The sequence below is a fragment of the Neopelma chrysocephalum genome, unplaced genomic scaffold (genome assembly GCF_003984885.1).
Source record: "Neopelma chrysocephalum unplaced genomic scaffold, ASM398488v2 Primary Assembly neopelma1_65c, whole genome shotgun sequence".
Classification (NCBI taxonomy): Eukaryota; Metazoa; Chordata; class Aves; order Passeriformes; family Pipridae; genus Neopelma; species Neopelma chrysocephalum.
Genome location: NW_020897724.1, coordinates 2,193,793 through 2,211,934, shown reverse-complemented (window position 1 = coordinate 2,211,934; position 18,142 = coordinate 2,193,793). Strand labels below are relative to the sequence as shown.

Below are 18,142 nucleotides of genomic sequence, written 5' to 3'. Positions count from 1 at the left end.
CTTACTTTGAAATAAGTGTTCAGTAACATTTCTTTTTTCCCCACAAACTTCAAGCAGCCTCCAAGGCTGTTCTATTGCTTAAAATATCTTGCCATAGGCTGTGAATTAGTTTGGGCAGAAATTGCAGCAGTGCAATGGAGAACTCTCAGCAGGTCTTCATCTGTTTCCTGCTCTTCAGATCTAACCCAACCTAGCACTGCTATGCTTGGCCTCACTTCTGATTTTATGCTGCTTTCTCTTCTCCTTTCCTCTTCTTATTTACTTTTATTTAAATTTTGTCTAAAATTCTAATCCTTTTAATTAAACTTGTTCTGATACCAAAGAAACTCCAAATCAGAGGTTGGGATCTGAGGGACAAATGTTGCAAGCATGGATATCAAAGTGCAATTTATGCTTTAAGATGCAGTAAAAGGTTGATTTTTAGTTAGTCTGAATTGCCAACAGTTGAGGCAAAAAATATTTTTTTTAAATCTCAGTTATCAAGATTGTACTTGAAATTAAAAACCTGAGAAAGATAGAGAAAGAACAGAAATACAGGAATCTAAAAAAAGTGAGATGAATTTTGCAAAGAGGAACAAAAAAAGTGGCAAATGCAGGTACCACTGATTCTGTGATTTCTAAGGGCCTTAGCCTTGTGTGCTCCTCATCTGGAGGCTTCACAGCAGAATTCCTTGCTGCAGGTGGTAGGGAATAATTGCTTCTGAGGAGTGTAAACAGCTGGGGGCTGCAGGGAAAGAACTTAAGGATTCCTAAACTTTGCTGTTTGTGAGCATGTGAAAAAACTGCTGCATATCTGTATTTTCTTCCAGGCTGGGTCCAGCGTGTGGCCCTCAGGGATTGCTAAAACTCGTGAAAATTCTTGCAGCATTTCCATCACTTCAGCATTTAGAGTGAGTTCTGCTAAACATCAACTTTGCCACCATTGCTCCTCAGCAGCCCTTGATGATGGGGGAGCTCTTGTACCCGAGAAAGATTTTTTCTTTGCCAACAAGACTCCTTGCTTTGATGAACAAACTGAACAGCAGAAACATCCTGAGACTATAACAGCAGATGAAAAGCTCTTCAGCCTCCCTTGGGACACTTGGTGGTTGTTCATTCAGTACTCTCAGTCACTTCCCTGGGTGTTCCTTGGCTTGTGGGAAAAGTTTAGTCCAGACCCACTGGGTGCTCCCCTTTTCCTGCCACAGCACTGATCAACACTGCCTGAGGGTCACTTATTTCTTCCTTGAAGCTCCAGAACGTGCCCTTGTCCATGAAAAACCAACTGCCTCTTAATTTTAAGTTTCTTTACACTGAAACAATTGTACCAACAATAGCCAATACTCTGCCATGGTGTCTGGGGGAAGATTGCTGGGGTTTGAGAGGGCCTTTGGCCTCACTGGCTCAGCCCATTGGCCATTTGTCTGTACTGGAGCCGACCTTTTCATGATATTTTGGGAAAACAATAAAGCTTTAAGACTGAAATTAGTCCAATATATCCCAGCATTACCTGTCAGATTAGAAGGGGATCCAGTATCTAAAATTGTGACTAGATATGAAGAAAAACTTAATTTCTAATACTCCCACTCTGGAGAAGGATCTGTTTAGGCAGGGATTTACAGCCTCTGCTGGATTTTGTCAGTTCTGTATTTCTGTGTGCACAAGAAATCTCATTTCAGCTTAGCTGGAGCACAGCTATTTCATAACCATTTTAATAATCTTGCATATCAAAGGAAATGGGTCAAGCCATTCAACTAGTAAAAAAAAAATTGTTAGGCTGTAAATTCGGGCAGCAGAAAGCTGCTTATTAGAGAAGCTGTAATTTGTGTGATGCTTCATGCTGATTGAGGCTACTGCAGAGAAGGAGCTTTTCAAGATAGATAGAGTGGTCTCTGAGGTGAATAAACCACAGAAATTTAGATTAAAAGGGGAGCTAATTCTCTTTTTGTTGTCACCCAGCCTTGACGCTCTGAGTGAAAATGGCATAGGAGATGAAGGAGCAAAGAGTCTATCTGAAGTCTTTCCAACCCTGACATCTCTGGAAACATTAAAGTAAGTCCAAGTGTAACAGTTCTGGGAAATTTTGAAAAGAAATAAATTAAACCCAGAGCCTTAAGGGACTGTGTGTTAACAATTACGGGCACAACTACTCCATTGGCATGGAAGACCAAATGAGTCTATGGGGATAACTAATCTGTATATTCATTAGAGAAATAGGATAATCCTATGGCAATTCCTCACTGCCCTTCAAGGGCTGTATTTTGTCTTTTTCTCCTCCTTTGGTCTAAACAGACTGCCCAAATTATATTTTAAAAAATGAAAATTAATTTTCCCCACATTGGAATAAATTAGAATAAACGTGCTCAACTAACACAGTGATCTCACTTACTGTAGTTTATCACAGAATAAAATAACAGACATGGGTGCGGAGAAACTCGCGACAGCTCTTCCTTCCTTGTCTTCCTTAAAAACACTAAGGTAAGTGGTGTATCCTGTCCAGTTGTTTTATACAACATACCCTGCTGTCTCTGTCAGAAATTACTGAACATGGAACAAACATATACACTGTGCAGCACCCAAGCTTTTGACTTCATTCTTGCATAAAGTCTTTGGAAAGAAGAGGAGCAAAATTCTGACCCAGTGCAGACATATAGAAGGATATCTCGGGAATATGAAGTTGTGTTTTAAACTTTAAATGCAAATAAGCACAAACTGAAAGCTAAAATGCTCTAAAAGTATTTGAAAACCCTTGATCTAATATATAGTCTGTTTACATTATCCATTATTCAGTTTTGACTATACTGGTTTGGTTTTCTACAGCTTGTACAATAACAACATTAGTGATTTTGGAGCAGAAAATCTGGCGAAAGTTCTTCCTGCAATGACATCTTTAAGAGTGCTAGAGTGAGTATGAAACCTTTTGAAATAGCCCAGGAAAGCTTACTTCCTTGGAGACTGAAAATTCAAATGTCCCATGCTTGGCTTTAGAAGAGACAGAAATTGAGGAAGAAAACTTCAGGGAAATTTCACAGGGAAAATGTGCTCATGCAGAGTCCAAACAGTCAGTGACTAGAGAAGATTAAGGAGTAGTTTACCATAAAAGCAAAAATATTGCTGTTCAGATGGGGAGAATAGGGTCATGGGGAGTTGGAGAAGGACCTCAGGTACATAGAAAAAGGAATCCCTCAGATGAACTAACATAGTTAAGGTCCTGTTTGACCTTTTGAGTACATTATTACGGGGTTTTTGAATTAAGAATCTATTTTGGTTTTTTTTTCTTTCTTTCCCCATCTGCAGGTTAGCCTATACAGTATTTTTGATTTTGAATTGAATGTTGGATTGCACCACTACATGATGTGATCTGGATTAACAAAGTTGTTTTTATTCCTCAGTGTTCAGTACAACAAAATAACCGGTGTGGGAGCCCAGCAGTTGACCAACAGCCTACGAAAATGTCCCCACATAAAGAACTTGGTGTAAGTCTCTTGATAGGCTGTTTGCTGCACCTTCATTCTGTAAAACTGGGGTAGAAATCATGCTAAAGCTGTGTTCTGTATTTGTGAGATTGATGAGTCACAAAAAGAGACATCACCAAAACACAAAAGCAGCCACAGTGATGTTAAAAAGTTGTCTCTGGTTTCAGCTGAATTACTTCCCAATGGTCCCAGGCAAGTTTGTCCTGCCTTAAGCACAGTTTACATTAAGCCTCCCTTTGTTAATCTTCTACTCTCCGATAGACCTCAAACTACTCTGTGCTGCAGGACTTGTGTTTGGAGGATAAACAATGAGCAACCACCACTACAGGTTAAATAGACTGAAGTTGCCAATACACATTCAGAGGGAGTTTGATGGAAAATTAAAGAACACTTACAGAAAGAGGACTGTAGTGTGTCCTGTAACCAGACTCAGCAAGGTTATGGAGAACTGAGCTGCTTTTTTCTAAATCAAGATGCATTTTCCTTTGTTCCACAGCTTAAATACTTTTATAGCATGATAGTCAAAGGGAAAGGCAACTTTAAAAAAAAGCAAAACAAAACAAAACACAAACAACAGCAACAACAACAAAGCCACAAACATAACAAACACACCAAAAACACCATGAAGCAAATTACACTTCTTAAAATCTCTTTCCTTTCTGAATTTGCCCTTGCAGGATGTGGAATCCCGCCATTCCCCATGGAATTCTTGAATACCTTCAGCAGCTGGACTCTAGGATCAGTGTGTAGATTCAGAGGATCCCACAAAGGTAATAGAAACAGAAACATGGACAAGGACAGAGACGCTGCCCTAGAGTGGCACAGATCAGTGTCACATCAAGGTCCCTTTTACCCCACTCACCTTGCATCCCCCATCTCCCTGGCACCTGCACTAGCAGACTGCAAGTGCTACACTAAGAACAGTGGACTTCTCCCAGACCTCCCAGTTCAGCCCAGTTCAGTGACTGGCAGCTGCCTTGCTTACCCTCTCTTTTCTGTTGCGAAAAACTAAAGCTCTGTGTACTTCTCATGTTTAATAGATGAGTTCTGCGCTCTGCAGAGATTGTTTCGTGTTGATTTTCAGGAAGTCTTTTCAGTTTTCTTGTGTTTAATACAAATCCTCAACAGCTGCTTGTCTCACTATGAAACTGCACCTAGATTGTACTCAGAGCAAACCACTTGTTTCCACATTCCTTGTTCTCAGTCTCATAGTGTGGTTTAGCCACTGGCAGTCACTTCATTGATTCTGCCAACACAGTTTCGAAGATCCCTGAAATAATTGCATTGTTAATAATTGAATGAGTTTGCCAATGATCACCGGGATCTGACTGCCTTGATGCTCCTGGACTGAAGGAGCTGCAGCTGGCATGGGATGTTAGGGATTTGTGCAGGATTTCTGTTCCCAGCTTTCTGCCATATGCTTCCTCTTGCTCTTAAAAAAAATTTCTCAGGATGCATCAGTGAAATGATCCCAGTGAAGAATGACATGCCAGGGTCCAGCCAGATACCAGATGCCCTTCAGTTTTCTTTCAGATGGCAAGAAAACACATCACCATGAGATCACCAGCTGCATGAGCTGTGCTTTGAAAGGGCTGGCAATGGTTGCAGTGGCCAGTGGCTCCCTAAACTGTGCTGTGAGCTGAGCTCTTGCCTGACTTCTGCTCTCAGTGCACTAATCACCAGATGTAGACTGGGCTGTATATATGGCACTGACCAGGCTGCAGGTTGTGGAAGACTCAGGTGCCACAGCAGCTTCACAGGCTGGCTTTATACAGCAGCAGTGAAAAGTTGTTGTGGTCCTTAATAGCCTACAGTCAACTGACTCTTTGTCCTGTTGGATGACTGTACCTACTCGGGAAAGAAGGCATTAGGGATATGATCACTGTGAGGAGACTCTGCATTAGCACTGAGGAGAAGTAATGGCAGTGAGTCTGGGTCCTGTCTCCCAACCTTGAGACATGCAGCACCTACCAGTCACTGCTGTCTGTTTACAGAGCTCATCAAATATCTGATTTTGGTAACCTTAATGGTGCTTAGGCTGGGGGGTGTATATCTAATATTCTGTTTTCATCATTTCACAGGTATCATAAAGAAGAGGGGAAGGTGTCCTCTGTGCTTTCCTATCTTTTTGCTGCTTTAGGAATCGGTGGCAGATTTTCATGTTGCAAAAAAGGTCACATTTAAGTTTCTAAGTGATGCTTAAATTAGGTGAATTATAAAGTTCGAATTTTCAAAGGTCATTTAAAATGCTATTCAAAGACCCAGTCGTATTCCTACTGAAGTGATGAAGAGTTAAGCAACATCAAGTTTCATAGATGAAAAGAACATCTGGATATTGTGATCACCATTAAAGGAGACCAGGAACCACCAGGATGTTGACAGTGTAAAATTCCACCACTGATTCACCAAAGAGCAGCCTGAGAGCTGCTGAATCTGCAACACCTGAAGCAGTGATAGATCAAATCTGATTGTTTCAAGGTGCTAGTGGTAACTGATCAACTTTGGTCTGATGATTTTGGACTTTCAAAGCCCAGTGTTACAGATTCCACCTGTGTGTATGGGCTGATTTGAAGCATTAAGATAAGGAGCATAAAAAAGAATGATCAGTCCTAGAAAACGTGATATTGGAAGATTATCCACGAGAATCTAGAAGCAGTTCTTTTCTTGATGCTAATCATCAGTGCTGTCTTAAGGTATAGAAAGATATTTTCTATCACTTGTTTGTTACAGAATCCTTAAAAAAAACTGGGGGAAAAAGAAAGAATAAGAAGAAAGGAATTAAAACTGAAAAACTACTCAGGATTTTTCTGACATCACAAAAATCCAAATACATACAAATACCTTCAGTTTATTGCACAAAAATCCTCAAAGTGACAATCTTTGATGGTTTTTACTTTGTCTCAAATGAGAACTGTAAATTCATATACCTGGATTGAGATTTAATTTCTTAAATGCAGCTGGCAGCATAAATGTTTACAGGCATCGATTTTCTACTTGACAGTGATCTCACTACTGTATGTGGTTTATGTGGTGCTCTGGTACAGTCATGAATAACTGGGCAAAACCAGACAAAAATGCATTTCAAAGCATTATCATGTCTATGCTGCTGGTCTCAGTCACATGTGGGCCAAATACTCATCCTGTAGCTACAGCAGCAAACCAATTGTCTCGGGTTTTTTCCTTCATTTCTGCTCTGTGAACATGGAGAGAACTTACAATTGTACAGAGACAATTGTCAGGTCAGTACTAGAGTTCTGGCTTCCTGTCAGATACAGTCTGAAACAGAACAACAAAAAGGGATAGAAAAGAACAATAAAAAGGGATAGAAAAGGCTAGGAGTGTTTGATATGCCACAAATTGGGAAGTCTCTCCTTCACAGTTAGCTCAGGGTTAGCTCAGCCACTCCTTTGAAATCTCTTCTGCTAAAAAGCACTGACAATAGTGACCCAAGTATCTGTGCAAACTAGAATCTCTCAGCTAACCTCTCAAGTTTTAAAAGTCCCCAATTTAAACAGCTCAAACCCACAATCTTTATGTTCTTTCCAGCAAGTTACACTCCTCTGCTTGTTTCGGTGCCTGAAGGATCTTGACAGCAGGGATAGAAAGTGGACAAATTAAAGAAAGAAGGGAGGAAGGTCTGTTGGTTGTTTCTGAGAGCAGGGGATCAGACATAGTGCGTGAAAGAATAGAGAGTAAGGTGGAAAAACTCTGTGGAGAATATGAATGTAATTAGAATGTGGTATTTTTCTTGACTATCTGCGTGGTTCTTCTCTCTAGCCAGAGTCATGGATAAAAGATCTCATTTATACTCTCCTTTTTGAGCTGCTTGAATGGGAGGTAGTTTGAGCCAAATCTTGTGTGATGTTCCCATCAGCCTGCGGCGCTCCAGCCGCGCACATCGACGGTGAACCCTTGTCTTGGCTTCTCTTAACTAAGCTTGGGATGACAAATGCCCCTTCAGGCACATATTCTGCAGCTGCACTTTACTGTGACTGAATCTGAGAATGTGCTAAATATTAGCCAGGCAGATGAATGTTACAGGACCCTGTCTGGACTGATAAAGTCATGTTGTACATACTGCTGTTCTCTTTCTCCGAGTTAGCGAGAGATGTATTTTTATAATGTACAGATTGTAAATTGTGAGACCGTGTTTTGGTTGTCTTTACACATCTTTTTTAAAGTATTAATAAAACTGAGTATTATGTTTTACAGTACCTCGTAGTACCTGTTGAAAATTATTGTGATTTTTCTCTTGGAAACACTATGAAACCACTGCTGGCTTCTGTCATAATGACAAGCTCAGGGCTTCATGTTGCAGGTCAATGGGAAGCACTGTGTGTGAGGGAGACAGGTTGGTCCTGCTGGCACTTTGCAGTTCAGTGGTCTGGAAATGGAGAAATAATTCCTTCTTAACAGGCAACAGGGTCTTGCAATGCCAAGTGACAGACTGTGAGTTCAGGATCAGAAGGTGCAAAAGGGCTGACTGAGGCTGCCTGCTAATAAAAGCAAAAAGGTTTTTTCATCCTTTCTAAATCTTTGCAGTTAAAAGTTCTAAAATTAATCATGGTTCTAAGTCTGGATATTCTTGTGGCACAAAGGTCCTCCAAAATGCTTTTGTCAAATGAGTGTATTGCGTATAGAGACTGAATTCACTGGCTACCCTGAAAGAAGCTGTTCTGATCAAATCTGTGTTCTAAAAATCTTTTAGGACGAGAAAAATGCTGCTCCCTTTATGCCAATCTCTTTTTGTTGTTAAAGAAGCCTTGTTAAAATGCCAAGGATTGTGTTATGATGGAAGTCAAACCCTGTAACACTCTCCCCATCCTTTAAATGTATGAAGCTGAGCTTTTCTGAGAAATTGGAAATCTTGATCTAAGATTCAGAATCTCCAAAGTGACTTGCTGGGTGGAATTTGTATTGCCTTATCTGTGCACTGTGTGGCATAAACCCACTGCAGGGAAATTATTATAAAATAATAATAACAAACTGAACCATGTTCTTAAAATGACATACATGTGGCCCTGAAAAACTATTGAAGCCATCTCTGAAAAGTATGAATTTTTGATTATAAAGGCAGCAGGAATGCCCTCTTCAGTAGCAAAATTCAGCATTTCTTGTGTTAGTACCAAATGGGCACATGAACACAAGCTTGACAAGCTTTTAGACTTGGTTATTCTTTCTATAGTTACCTAAACGGGGATTTAGTTCCCTAAATGTATCTTTATGTGTTAGAATATTGTGCCCTAAGTGTCTTCATTCCTGAATTGCCAGCCAGGGATTATATGAAACAAAGCACTTAGTGTTTTAAGGCCCTAAACTGCATCTGGTGAAACCTATCTTGGAGAAAAGCTACTTGGCTCAATGCCAGTGCTTCCCCTCTTGCAGGAGCAGCTGAAAATTGTATTTGGGGCACAGAAATTTTGGGAACTGGCAGCTAGTTTATACTGCCTAGGGACTAAAAAATGCCATTCGAGTGCAACACACTGCGAGTATCAGGAAAAAAAAAATCTATATGCAAGTTTCTTTGTCATTGTTTCATGAGGGATCTAAACCACCACCCCGTTGTTCCCTCGTGCTGACTGTCGAGAGGCTCACGATGTGTCTGGAGTGGGAAGCCTGAGCTCGGAGCAGATGGTAAACACAGACCTCAGAGCACAGACATCATGCAGAGAGAGAAATCAGGAGAATTGTTTCCAATTCTGCTTTGTCTGAAATGGTCTTGATACATCAACTTGGCTAAACAACTACACAGTTACAAAATTCTCACTTTTCTAAAAAACCAAACCCAGCCCAATACCTGCCCTCAGTAATGTGGGTTCCTCCCACCACAGTTCCTGATGTTTCAGTTCAGGTCTGATTTCTTAAGCAGTTGTTCATGAGAAGGATTTCTACATGCTGGGCATCTCAGCAATCTGGAACTATGTGAGGTACCCGTAGGAAAACTAAGATTTCCTGGAAAGCATATTTAAATTATTTTCTATCCAAATAGAAAAATAACAACTCCAATATGACTGCTAATTTTTCATGGAAAAGATCAGTCTTTATTGTATTGCTTTCACATCTGTACATAGGAACATGAGCTTAAACAATCTGCCAAGTATTCTGTGTTAGATAATGAATCCATCTGACATATAAAATTCACTCTCTGATCTATTTCAAAACTCACAATTTAAATAAAATATCTTCCTAGCACAGTTCTTGCCGTTATACTCCCTGAACAGAACCTCCTTGCAGTCACTCCTGCATATTATCCCCTGAGAAAGCACTGCCTTTGAGCTACTGGCTGGTAGAGTTTTCAATGTGTGATTGTAAAACCCTCTTAAGCTATATGTAGAGCGTGTCCACTTGGGTGACATGGTATTTATTCAAAAGTTTATCAAATCTGAGTAACATCTTGATTTTCTGTTATAATGGAACGTAGTTTATCTTATTTTTGATACAGTCCATCCCAGAATTACCCATGGAAGCCCAGCATGGTGCACGAGTCACTGCAGTTAGTGCACCCTCAAGAGGCAAGACCTTGAAGAGAAGTCACAACTGACAAGGTCTGATGACAACTCTTCTTGTTCTTCTCTTGTCCTTATTTCCATCTCCCCATTTCAGAGTACAGTTTCTTTCCAGGACTTGATCCATTATCCTGGTCATAATCCATGTCAGGTGTTTAATGCATCTGTTTAAAAGAAAACACATAAATACAGAGTAACCTTCCACAGCTAAAATGAACAGAATAGTCACTGTGTATGTGAGATATAGCACCATGTCCTTGACTTATTAAATAAAAAAAAGTTTAAAAATCAAAGCCTTTTGTGACTATGGGTAATAATTCTTTGAGCAGTAAAGGCCTGAACAACCTTTCATAGAAATTAATGTCACAGTTCCTGTTAATGTCAGAGCACACAAGTCCTTAGTGGATTTTTAAGAGAGGCATGAAGATATCAGTGTGAGGGCTTTGAGAGGTATGAAAGTAAGTAGTAAACCACAGTCTATCATGCCAACTAGTAAGGGATGTTCTTAGGACAGTACAACAGCTGTGACATACAGTGGGGTAACCTATTTTATGCTGGGTTTGATATCATTAGACCTATTCATTAAAACTGATTTTTGAACTGGCTACTCTCTCTTAATGAGACACTGTTCATTAGAGTGTTGTTATTTTTTGTGTCTTTGTGCTAACCATGTATTGCCTACATTTGATGTAGCTCTGATTTTGGTCACCTTCTCTCTTAATTTAGAGTCATGTTGTTCAAACCATTTTGGATCCACTGGTAAGTAGCTACAGAGTTAAGTAACATTTTGGGGTAACTTCTTGGTCTTACTGGCAAGAATAAATTACTGTTATATTGCTTTATCCCAGTTCAACCAGCTTGCCTTGCCTAAGTCAAAGTATTTGACTGCTATGAGATGATCTTTTACTACCACCAGAGGTAAACACAAGAGCTGTGGATTATGACAGTGCTGGGCACTAGTGTCTGTATCCATTTGGTGTTGTGATCTTACAGATGACTAATTACTACAGTATAGAATGGTGCAGCTCTGAGAGGGGATGATTCTGTGAGGATGAATCTGTGTTGAGGATGATTTGAGGTACAGAAGGCCAAGAGCAGGTCCCCTGGCTGTCTGCAGCTCATCTGGGCTGTGTGGAGCAAGTCCCTGGAAGGACAGCTCTTCCCTCCTTCCCCTTTCTGGGTGTGAATGAGAACTATGATGATCACATGTTCTGCATGAGCTGGGACAGACAGAGGAATAGTGTCATTAACAAGGGTGTTAAAGGAAGCTGAAAGCAAACAGGTTGACACTGTATTGGGGGAAAGGTTCTTCTGTGGATTGAAAGCAGATTAAAAGATTGGAAGGAAAGAATAAGCCTTGGTAGGAAAGAACTCAGTATCAGAGTACACCAGGGACCAATTTTTATTCATCACCATTACTGACCCAGAGAAAAGAATGAATAGAGGAATCTTCCAGACTGCAGAAAACAAGCTGTTTCAGGTATTCAGAGGCTGAACAGGAAGCAAATCCAGAAGGATTTCATAACATGGAGCAGGCAAAAGGTGTCGGGTTTGGAAAACATTTGCAAAAAGGCTGAGCAGTAATGTGTCCTGTAACATCCCACATCCTAGCACTGTGGATTCTGGGAAGCACAAAGAGAACAGCCTGCAGATTTTGGTGTCCCAGAGAGCATCCCCTGCCCCTGTCAGAGGTGGAACACAGGGTTAGGGGATCGTGGTCTGACTCATCACGACATTTCACATGTTCCTGTGTGCCAGTGACTGCAGATGCTGGGTCAGAAACAGAAAGCTCTTGTGTCCAGAGAAGTATTTCTGTCCAATTTCTGTCAGCTACAGTACCTGCTAACAGTAAACATCGGCTCAAAATCCTGTCTCTTAAGCTAAGGTTACGAAAAGGGGAAACAGCAGCTCTACCAGCTAACTCATTTCATGTTTATTTGATTGCTTTCCAAGTGGAATTAAAACTGGTCTAGAGCAGACAGTTCAGGGAGAGATTGTTAGTATTCTGCACTGTAGATCAAATTCTAGGCTGACTTAAAAATAGCACAGTAAAATGTATTGGGCCTCCAAAGCAAAGTGTAAAGCCATCTAATGGAAGCTTCAAGTACTGCTGTAGGGCTGCCAGTCCAAGACTGTTAATTTGTTGTGGCAGATATTAAATGGGGTGTGAAGTATACAATTGACCAGGATATTCAATCTTGCCTTTCCCATTTTCTGATTAAAAGGCTCTCCCTCAAATTTCATGTGAACCTATTTTTTAACAGAAAATTTCAAAAATTTCAAAAACCAATGGAAAATTATAAGGTAGAAAATATTTTTAACATCTCAGAACCACAGTCTTCCAAAAGCCAACACACCTGCAAGCATTTAACAGTATGGCTGTAGTAGCATAACTCCAGCTTTAGAAGAAACTCACTCATGATATTTTTGTTAATTCTGCCTGTGAGGTTATTGCTCCTCACAATTCAGCCTGGACCAAAGGACACACAGTGACTTTATTTTACATCCTGTCTGCTTTCTGTTTTCTGACTTTCTGCAGGAGTGTGTTTCAGATCTCATAGCCTCTTTGGGCTCTGCTGCCTGAGCGAGCCTTTGGTCTATTTTTCCTGGCCCTTCAAAGAATATATTTGAACTTCAAAGAGTATATAACTGAACCAGAGTTTTACCCAGCAATCATATCATTCAGTGCACGTCATCATTTTCCATTATACCATTACTTTCCATATATGGCTGCTATTAGTCTTTGCCCTTTTTATCACATACATTAGAAACATGTTTGTGTCTTCAGAGAGCATCACTGAAATTATTCAGCTATTTTTTTCCAAGAGTGTGGCCAAAGTACTAAAACTCATCTGGGAAAAGACAGACAGTGTGATAATTTCCCCAAAGAAATGGAAAGATTTAGCAACTTGTGCATACTATTTAATCTCTTTTGACAGTTGCACTCCTTATAAACTAGAATCATTACGAGGGGACAAATATCATAGAGTTGGACTGGCCAAGTATACACACTAAATGTCTCTAAACAAATTATTCTTTTCTTCTATTTTAGGATTGTTAGTTATTAGCTGAACTAAAGTGGTACTTTGTCCTTCCTCCAGAGGAAACAAACACGAAGAATTAAATTGGATTCATTTCTTAATTCCTTTGACAGCTTAGAACTGGTAATTGGCTATTGCCACCTATTGAAGCAAGTTGATTACAGTAAGCTTCATTTTTATAGGAAAGAACTAGAGATTTTTTTTTAATTATTCTTTAAAATTACTTGTGGCTGAGGCTTTTAACACATGATGTACTCAGGCCTGAACTCTTTCCATCCAAAACTGAATGTCTCCCTATTTTCTGTGCCTTGTTTTAATTCACATTATCAACAGCAGCTTTTGGAAAACTTTTTGAAAAATCTGCCTACTCTCTTTGCATTATATAAATAATTGCATTTGGTAGAAAATCACTTAGGACTGCCCATGGTTGTGGCTAATGAGTCTGTATGGACAGTTCAATAGAACCGTGATTTTGTCTTCCTTCCATCTAGGATGAAATTCCTATTAAGTACAAAATTCTCTTTAAAGCAGAGTTATCAGGTGAGTTTGAACACTGAACTTCTATTAATTTTAATAACACCTAAGAATTCAAACCACATTTTTTTAATTGCTCTTAAGCCTCTTGTTCCTATAACTCATAAAATAGCCAACTGATCTGTATCATGGAGTCAACAAGCCACCTTGGAGATTTCTACAAAGAGGGAAAAAAACATAGTGAAAAATGGTAAGGTAAAATAAGTAACAGATTGCTGTTCTCACTATTTTTAATATTTAAAGTCTGAAAAGGAAGAAGTCAGGAATTGGATTCTGACGCATTTATGTGATGCATTTATCCTGACAATGCTAGTGATATCATTCTTCTGATCTGCCCTTCACAGGACATCTCTGTTTCAGAGAGACAAACAGAGGCACAGGTGAGTTAAGCTCACAGAAGACACCAGTGGCAGACACAGCAAGTAGTCCAGCGTGGTCATTTCCCTCTTCACTGGGCTATGTTCCCATAGACACTGAGCCTGCAGTTCTAATTGGCACTGTATTGATGAGCTGGTGAGTAAAGCTATTTCTCTGATTCAGAATTTAGATGTTGACATTCAGCAGAAGTGCTGAGTCATAAGTTCTTCAGTGTTGGGTTCTGCTCACTGAAGATATTCATCATATTTCACCTTATGAAAAAATACAGGTAATGATATATAATACTGTGATGTAACAACATATATACTGTATACATATATATACACAATATATATACAATGATATATAATATTGTAATAACGTAAGATTATATAAATTCAGTATTTCCTATTCAGTTTTGATTATTGATTACTTTTGCTCATCTTCTTTCTGATTAGAGTACTTTGTGATGAGTCACATCTGATTTTATGAAAGTATGAGAACAGTCATGTGACTTTAGTCCAGGGGACTTCGAATATAATAAAGAACCTGGCACACTCACTCTAAAACAGTAGATGACACAAACAAGCTCAATCCTGTTCAGTTTACACGGATTAATTTCTCCATTTGAATAGGCCAGGAAACTTCTTTCAGCTGCTTTAGTTAGCTGTCTGCCTTCAATCTCTGCCACCAATTATGCTCAGAAACTTGGACATGATTTTGCTCCTATTGAGTTTATTCAAGTGAGGGTTTTGCTGCAAGAGAGAACAGAACTTTTCTGATCCACATGTTCTTTTAATTTCACATCTAAATTAGCCTTTCCACATATTGCAGAATCACCTCTTGGGATTTCCCCCCTTTGTTTTCCTGTCACACATGCCACTCACCTCCAGGCTTTCTAAAGGCACGGAGGATGCCGCAAGGATTCAGCTGAGGCTAATCATAGCTCTTTGGTTGCTCTCAGAAACCACTGGTGAGTCACATGAAGAACACTCCTATTTAATGCAAAGAGGATTCCTATGTGTTTTTCATCACTGCTGGCAAAACTCAGACAAATTCCTCCTGCAGCGTCTCCTGAATCCTCAGCACTTCTGGGTGCGAGGCAACAGGGAGGGTGGGGATCCTTCCCAGGCTGTGGAGAGCACGGATTAACACTCATACTGACCTCGGGTCACTGCAGGCTAGGCACCAAAGGAATTTAAATCTTCCCTTTCAGTGCCTTACTGCTGCTCCCAAAGCAGAAAACACAGCCCCAAATTAGGGCCCTCCTCTGCCGCCTTGCTAAGGGACTGGTGAGGAGGAATGGCACAGAGCAGTGAAGAAACCTGTAACCAGAGTATTAACACAAATTCCTTTTCATGGTGACATGCTGAGTGTTTGCCTGGTAGCTAAATAATTATGCAATTTGTGGCTTGGCTGCTGCGTCTCTAAATATAATTAAATATATAAATATATGAAAGACAGTAATAGTATACTTTTTGCTGCCTAAGAATTGATCTAACTTTAGGGATTTGTGATTTGATTCTCAGTGGAAACCACCATCTAACAGGAGAGCTTCCAAATTAAAGGATCAAGGCTGGAGTTGGTACCTATGCAGGCAGAGCTCCATTAGCTCACAGGGGATGTAGACTGAGACTTCTGAGCTTTATGAAGACCTCTGCATTTTGATTTCTGGGCTTTATGTGACAGGGTTTTAGAGTCCAAATATCAAGAAGTTTTCAGATCTACTTATCTCATTAATATGAAGGAAAATTCTAAGAAGCCCATTTATCTGCACTGAACAGAATTGTGCTCAGACCTTATACTCTATCAAATTATATGTTCATACAACAGGAAAAATCCACTGAGGAAAAAATCATGTCTGCTGCTCTCCTTAGGTCTTCCCGAAACCTGATGCAACTCACCATGGTAAATTTTAGTCAGGAAAAACAGTGATTTTAAAAAAGTATTTTTAATCCCTTAAATGGCATTGAACCCATTAAATGGCATTGGAGTAATAAGATTTGGAGTTTGAGGAAAAGTATTTTGGGGGAGAAAATGGATAAGGGTTTTTGCACCAAATATTTTGCTTAGATTTCCATTAGTTTTTAGGAATTTCTTTCCTGTAATACAGAGTATGTATGTTATTTGCTCAGCTGAAAAAGGAGACAGCCACAAAAGCAGCCATCAGTGTTTTGTGGGGAGGTTTGTTCTGCTCCAAACCTTCTACTCTAGCAGAAGTGATTCTAATCCAGTTGCTTGGGATGAACCACCAAATATTGGCATGTTTCATTTTCAGTGACTCTATGCTGTGGGATTTCTCCAGTAGCAACAAAATCTGTTCACTCCCTCCTTATGCTCCCACGTGCCTTTGACCAAGTGTTGTTCAGCTGTGTTTGTGCAATCAGTGTTACTCCAACACCAATTTTTCCTTCTAAACTACTGACCAAAATCAGCCACTATTTCTTTATATGGAATCTGAATGGAAATACTTAAGAGATAATTTTTAACCTATATGAAAGACAGAACTACAGGAAAGGTTGGTTTGGGTTTTTTTCAAGATTAGAAGACTTTAAAATAGCTTGATGTTAACTGGTATTTGTACAGTGTGTTTTCCGAGGTTATGTTTGTAACCTTATAACTAAATTTCCTATTTTCATCATTTCAAACGAGGGGGGAGGTATCCTGAACTGGTTTTCAAATTTACAGACAGTATTTTGCTAAAAAATCCACTGGCAGATTTGCTAACACATTTAAATTTAAACTCTGAATGTTTTCATTAACATACATTTGGCACAGAAAGTCCTAGCCAGAAACAGTGATTTTCTTCCCAAATGCATGTTTTAAAATGCTAAATCCTTACATTTCCATTTAGAATCACTCAGAACTACAACAAATTGATAAGCAAACCCTCGTGCTACAATTAAAATGGGAAGAACCGTGAGCTGGGTAGTTTGTCATGATCCAACAGAGTGGTTTTAAAGGGCAGCTGACTAAGATGTATTTCTAGCTCGAGGATGGTCTCTGAGTTGTACTAAATATTAGCCGGGATGCTCATTTAGATTCAGAGCTGCTTGCAGGACGGGATGAGCCAAGTTGCTGCCCAGCTGTACAGGCAGCACAGCTGCAGTGGCTCGACGAGCCCTCGGGGGAAGGAAGGGACGCTGTCCCCGCCGGCCCCCGGGCACTGCCGGGCGGGGGGAGCGCCGGGGGTGGCCCCGGCCCCGTGCCCGCAGTGCCGGGAGCTGCGTTGGAGCGTGTCCCGGCGCCGTGCCCGCTGTGCCCGCCCGAAGCGCCCCGCAGGCCTGCCCAGGACGAGCCCCAGGAAATTACTTACTTCCCTGTCGAGGTCTCCGCGGGCCTGCCCGGTGGCAGCGGGTCCCGGCTGCCCCTCTGGCCCCTGCACCGGGCGGGAAGGGTGTCATTCGGAAGGGAAGATGCTGCGCAGGCAGAGCCGGGACGCAGCGAGGGCATCCCGGGGCCGCGGCGGCCCCCGAGCTACGGCCATGCCGGGACGCCCGGCCCCGGGCCAGGCGGCGGCACCGCTCGGTCGCTTCGGAGCGCCCCGGGGCGTCACTCCAAGTACCCGTCAAAGACATCCAGCTCGCTGTCCGTCTCGTAGAGCACGGAACCAGGGTCGGAGAGCATCCCCAGATCCACCAGAGCCTGGTCCATATCCTCGGGCAGGAAGACGATGCCTACATTGAGGACGATGTACTCCATCAGGAAGGCATAGTACAGGATCAGCACGTTGACAAAGAACAAGCCCACGTAAAACATATAGGGCAGCACCAGCAGCGCATGGAAGGCCCAGGACTCCACCGAATCCAGACGTGCCGAGACCGCGGCGGGCATGCAGCCGTGGGGGCTGCGGGGGCAGCGGGCACCGACCCGCCCGGCCGGCGCGGGGGGGCGGGCGGCAGCGGCGGGGCCGGGAGCGGGGCAGGGCTGCACGACCGCAGCCCCGGCGGCAGCGAAGGGCAGAACCCCCGAGGAGCCGGATCCGGACGCTGGGGAGAGGCGAACCCCCTCAGTGGCGCGGAGCGGCCGGCTCGGTCCCTTCCGTCCCCGGAGGACGAGGGGCCCCGGCGGCCAGCGCGGGTTCAGCGGCGCTGCCGCAGCCCCGCCACTGGCAGGAGGCTCCTCAGCGGCATCTCCAGCGCGGCTGCTGCAGTCCCGCCGCGGCTCCCTCCTCCTCCTCCTCCTCCTCCCGCCCGCAAACTTCGCGGCAGGAGCCCGCAGGCGCGCTGGGAGCACCTGCCGCCGGCTG

General features: G+C 41.9%; 2 protein-coding genes across 4 annotated transcripts in view; one reads left to right on the top strand and one right to left on the bottom strand.

Annotated features, from left to right (window-relative positions):
* The window catches only part of CIITA (class II major histocompatibility complex transactivator), a 34,541-nt gene extending 26,895 nt beyond the window's left edge, over nucleotides 1–7,646 (top strand). For both annotated transcript variants that reach the window (XM_027684315.1, XM_027684314.1), the window contains exons 14-20: nucleotides 810–890; nucleotides 1,939–2,031; nucleotides 2,374–2,457; nucleotides 2,800–2,883; nucleotides 3,372–3,455; nucleotides 4,133–4,225; nucleotides 5,537–7,646. In XM_027684315.1, the coding sequence (XP_027540116.1) occupies nucleotides 810–890; nucleotides 1,939–2,031; nucleotides 2,374–2,457; nucleotides 2,800–2,883; nucleotides 3,372–3,455; nucleotides 4,133–4,205 (499 nt within the window). In that variant the 3' untranslated portion in view covers nucleotides 4,206–4,225; nucleotides 5,537–7,646. The remainder of the gene's footprint in view (nucleotides 1–809; nucleotides 891–1,938; nucleotides 2,032–2,373; nucleotides 2,458–2,799; nucleotides 2,884–3,371; nucleotides 3,456–4,132; nucleotides 4,226–5,536) is intronic.
* Nucleotides 169–18,114, bottom strand: DEXI (Dexi homolog). 2 transcript variants are annotated; one of them, XM_027684323.1, is made up of 3 exons: nucleotides 17,445–17,786; nucleotides 17,279–17,354; nucleotides 169–180 (listed from the first exon to the last, which is right to left on the bottom strand). In XM_027684323.1, exon 1 carries the CDS (start codon nucleotides 17,725–17,727, stop codon nucleotides 17,446–17,448), a length of 282 nt encoding a protein of 93 aa, XP_027540124.1. In that variant the 5' UTR covers nucleotides 17,728–17,786; the 3' UTR covers nucleotides 169–180; nucleotides 17,279–17,354; nucleotide 17,445. The 2 variants fall into 2 exon arrangements, with proteins under 2 accessions (XP_027540124.1, XP_027540125.1); XM_027684324.1 differs by lacking the exon at nucleotides 169–180 and adding an exon at nucleotides 9,471–10,125 and having other exon boundaries at nucleotides 17,210–17,354; nucleotides 17,445–18,114.
* Between the last annotated feature and the right edge of the window lie 28 nt (nucleotides 18,115–18,142).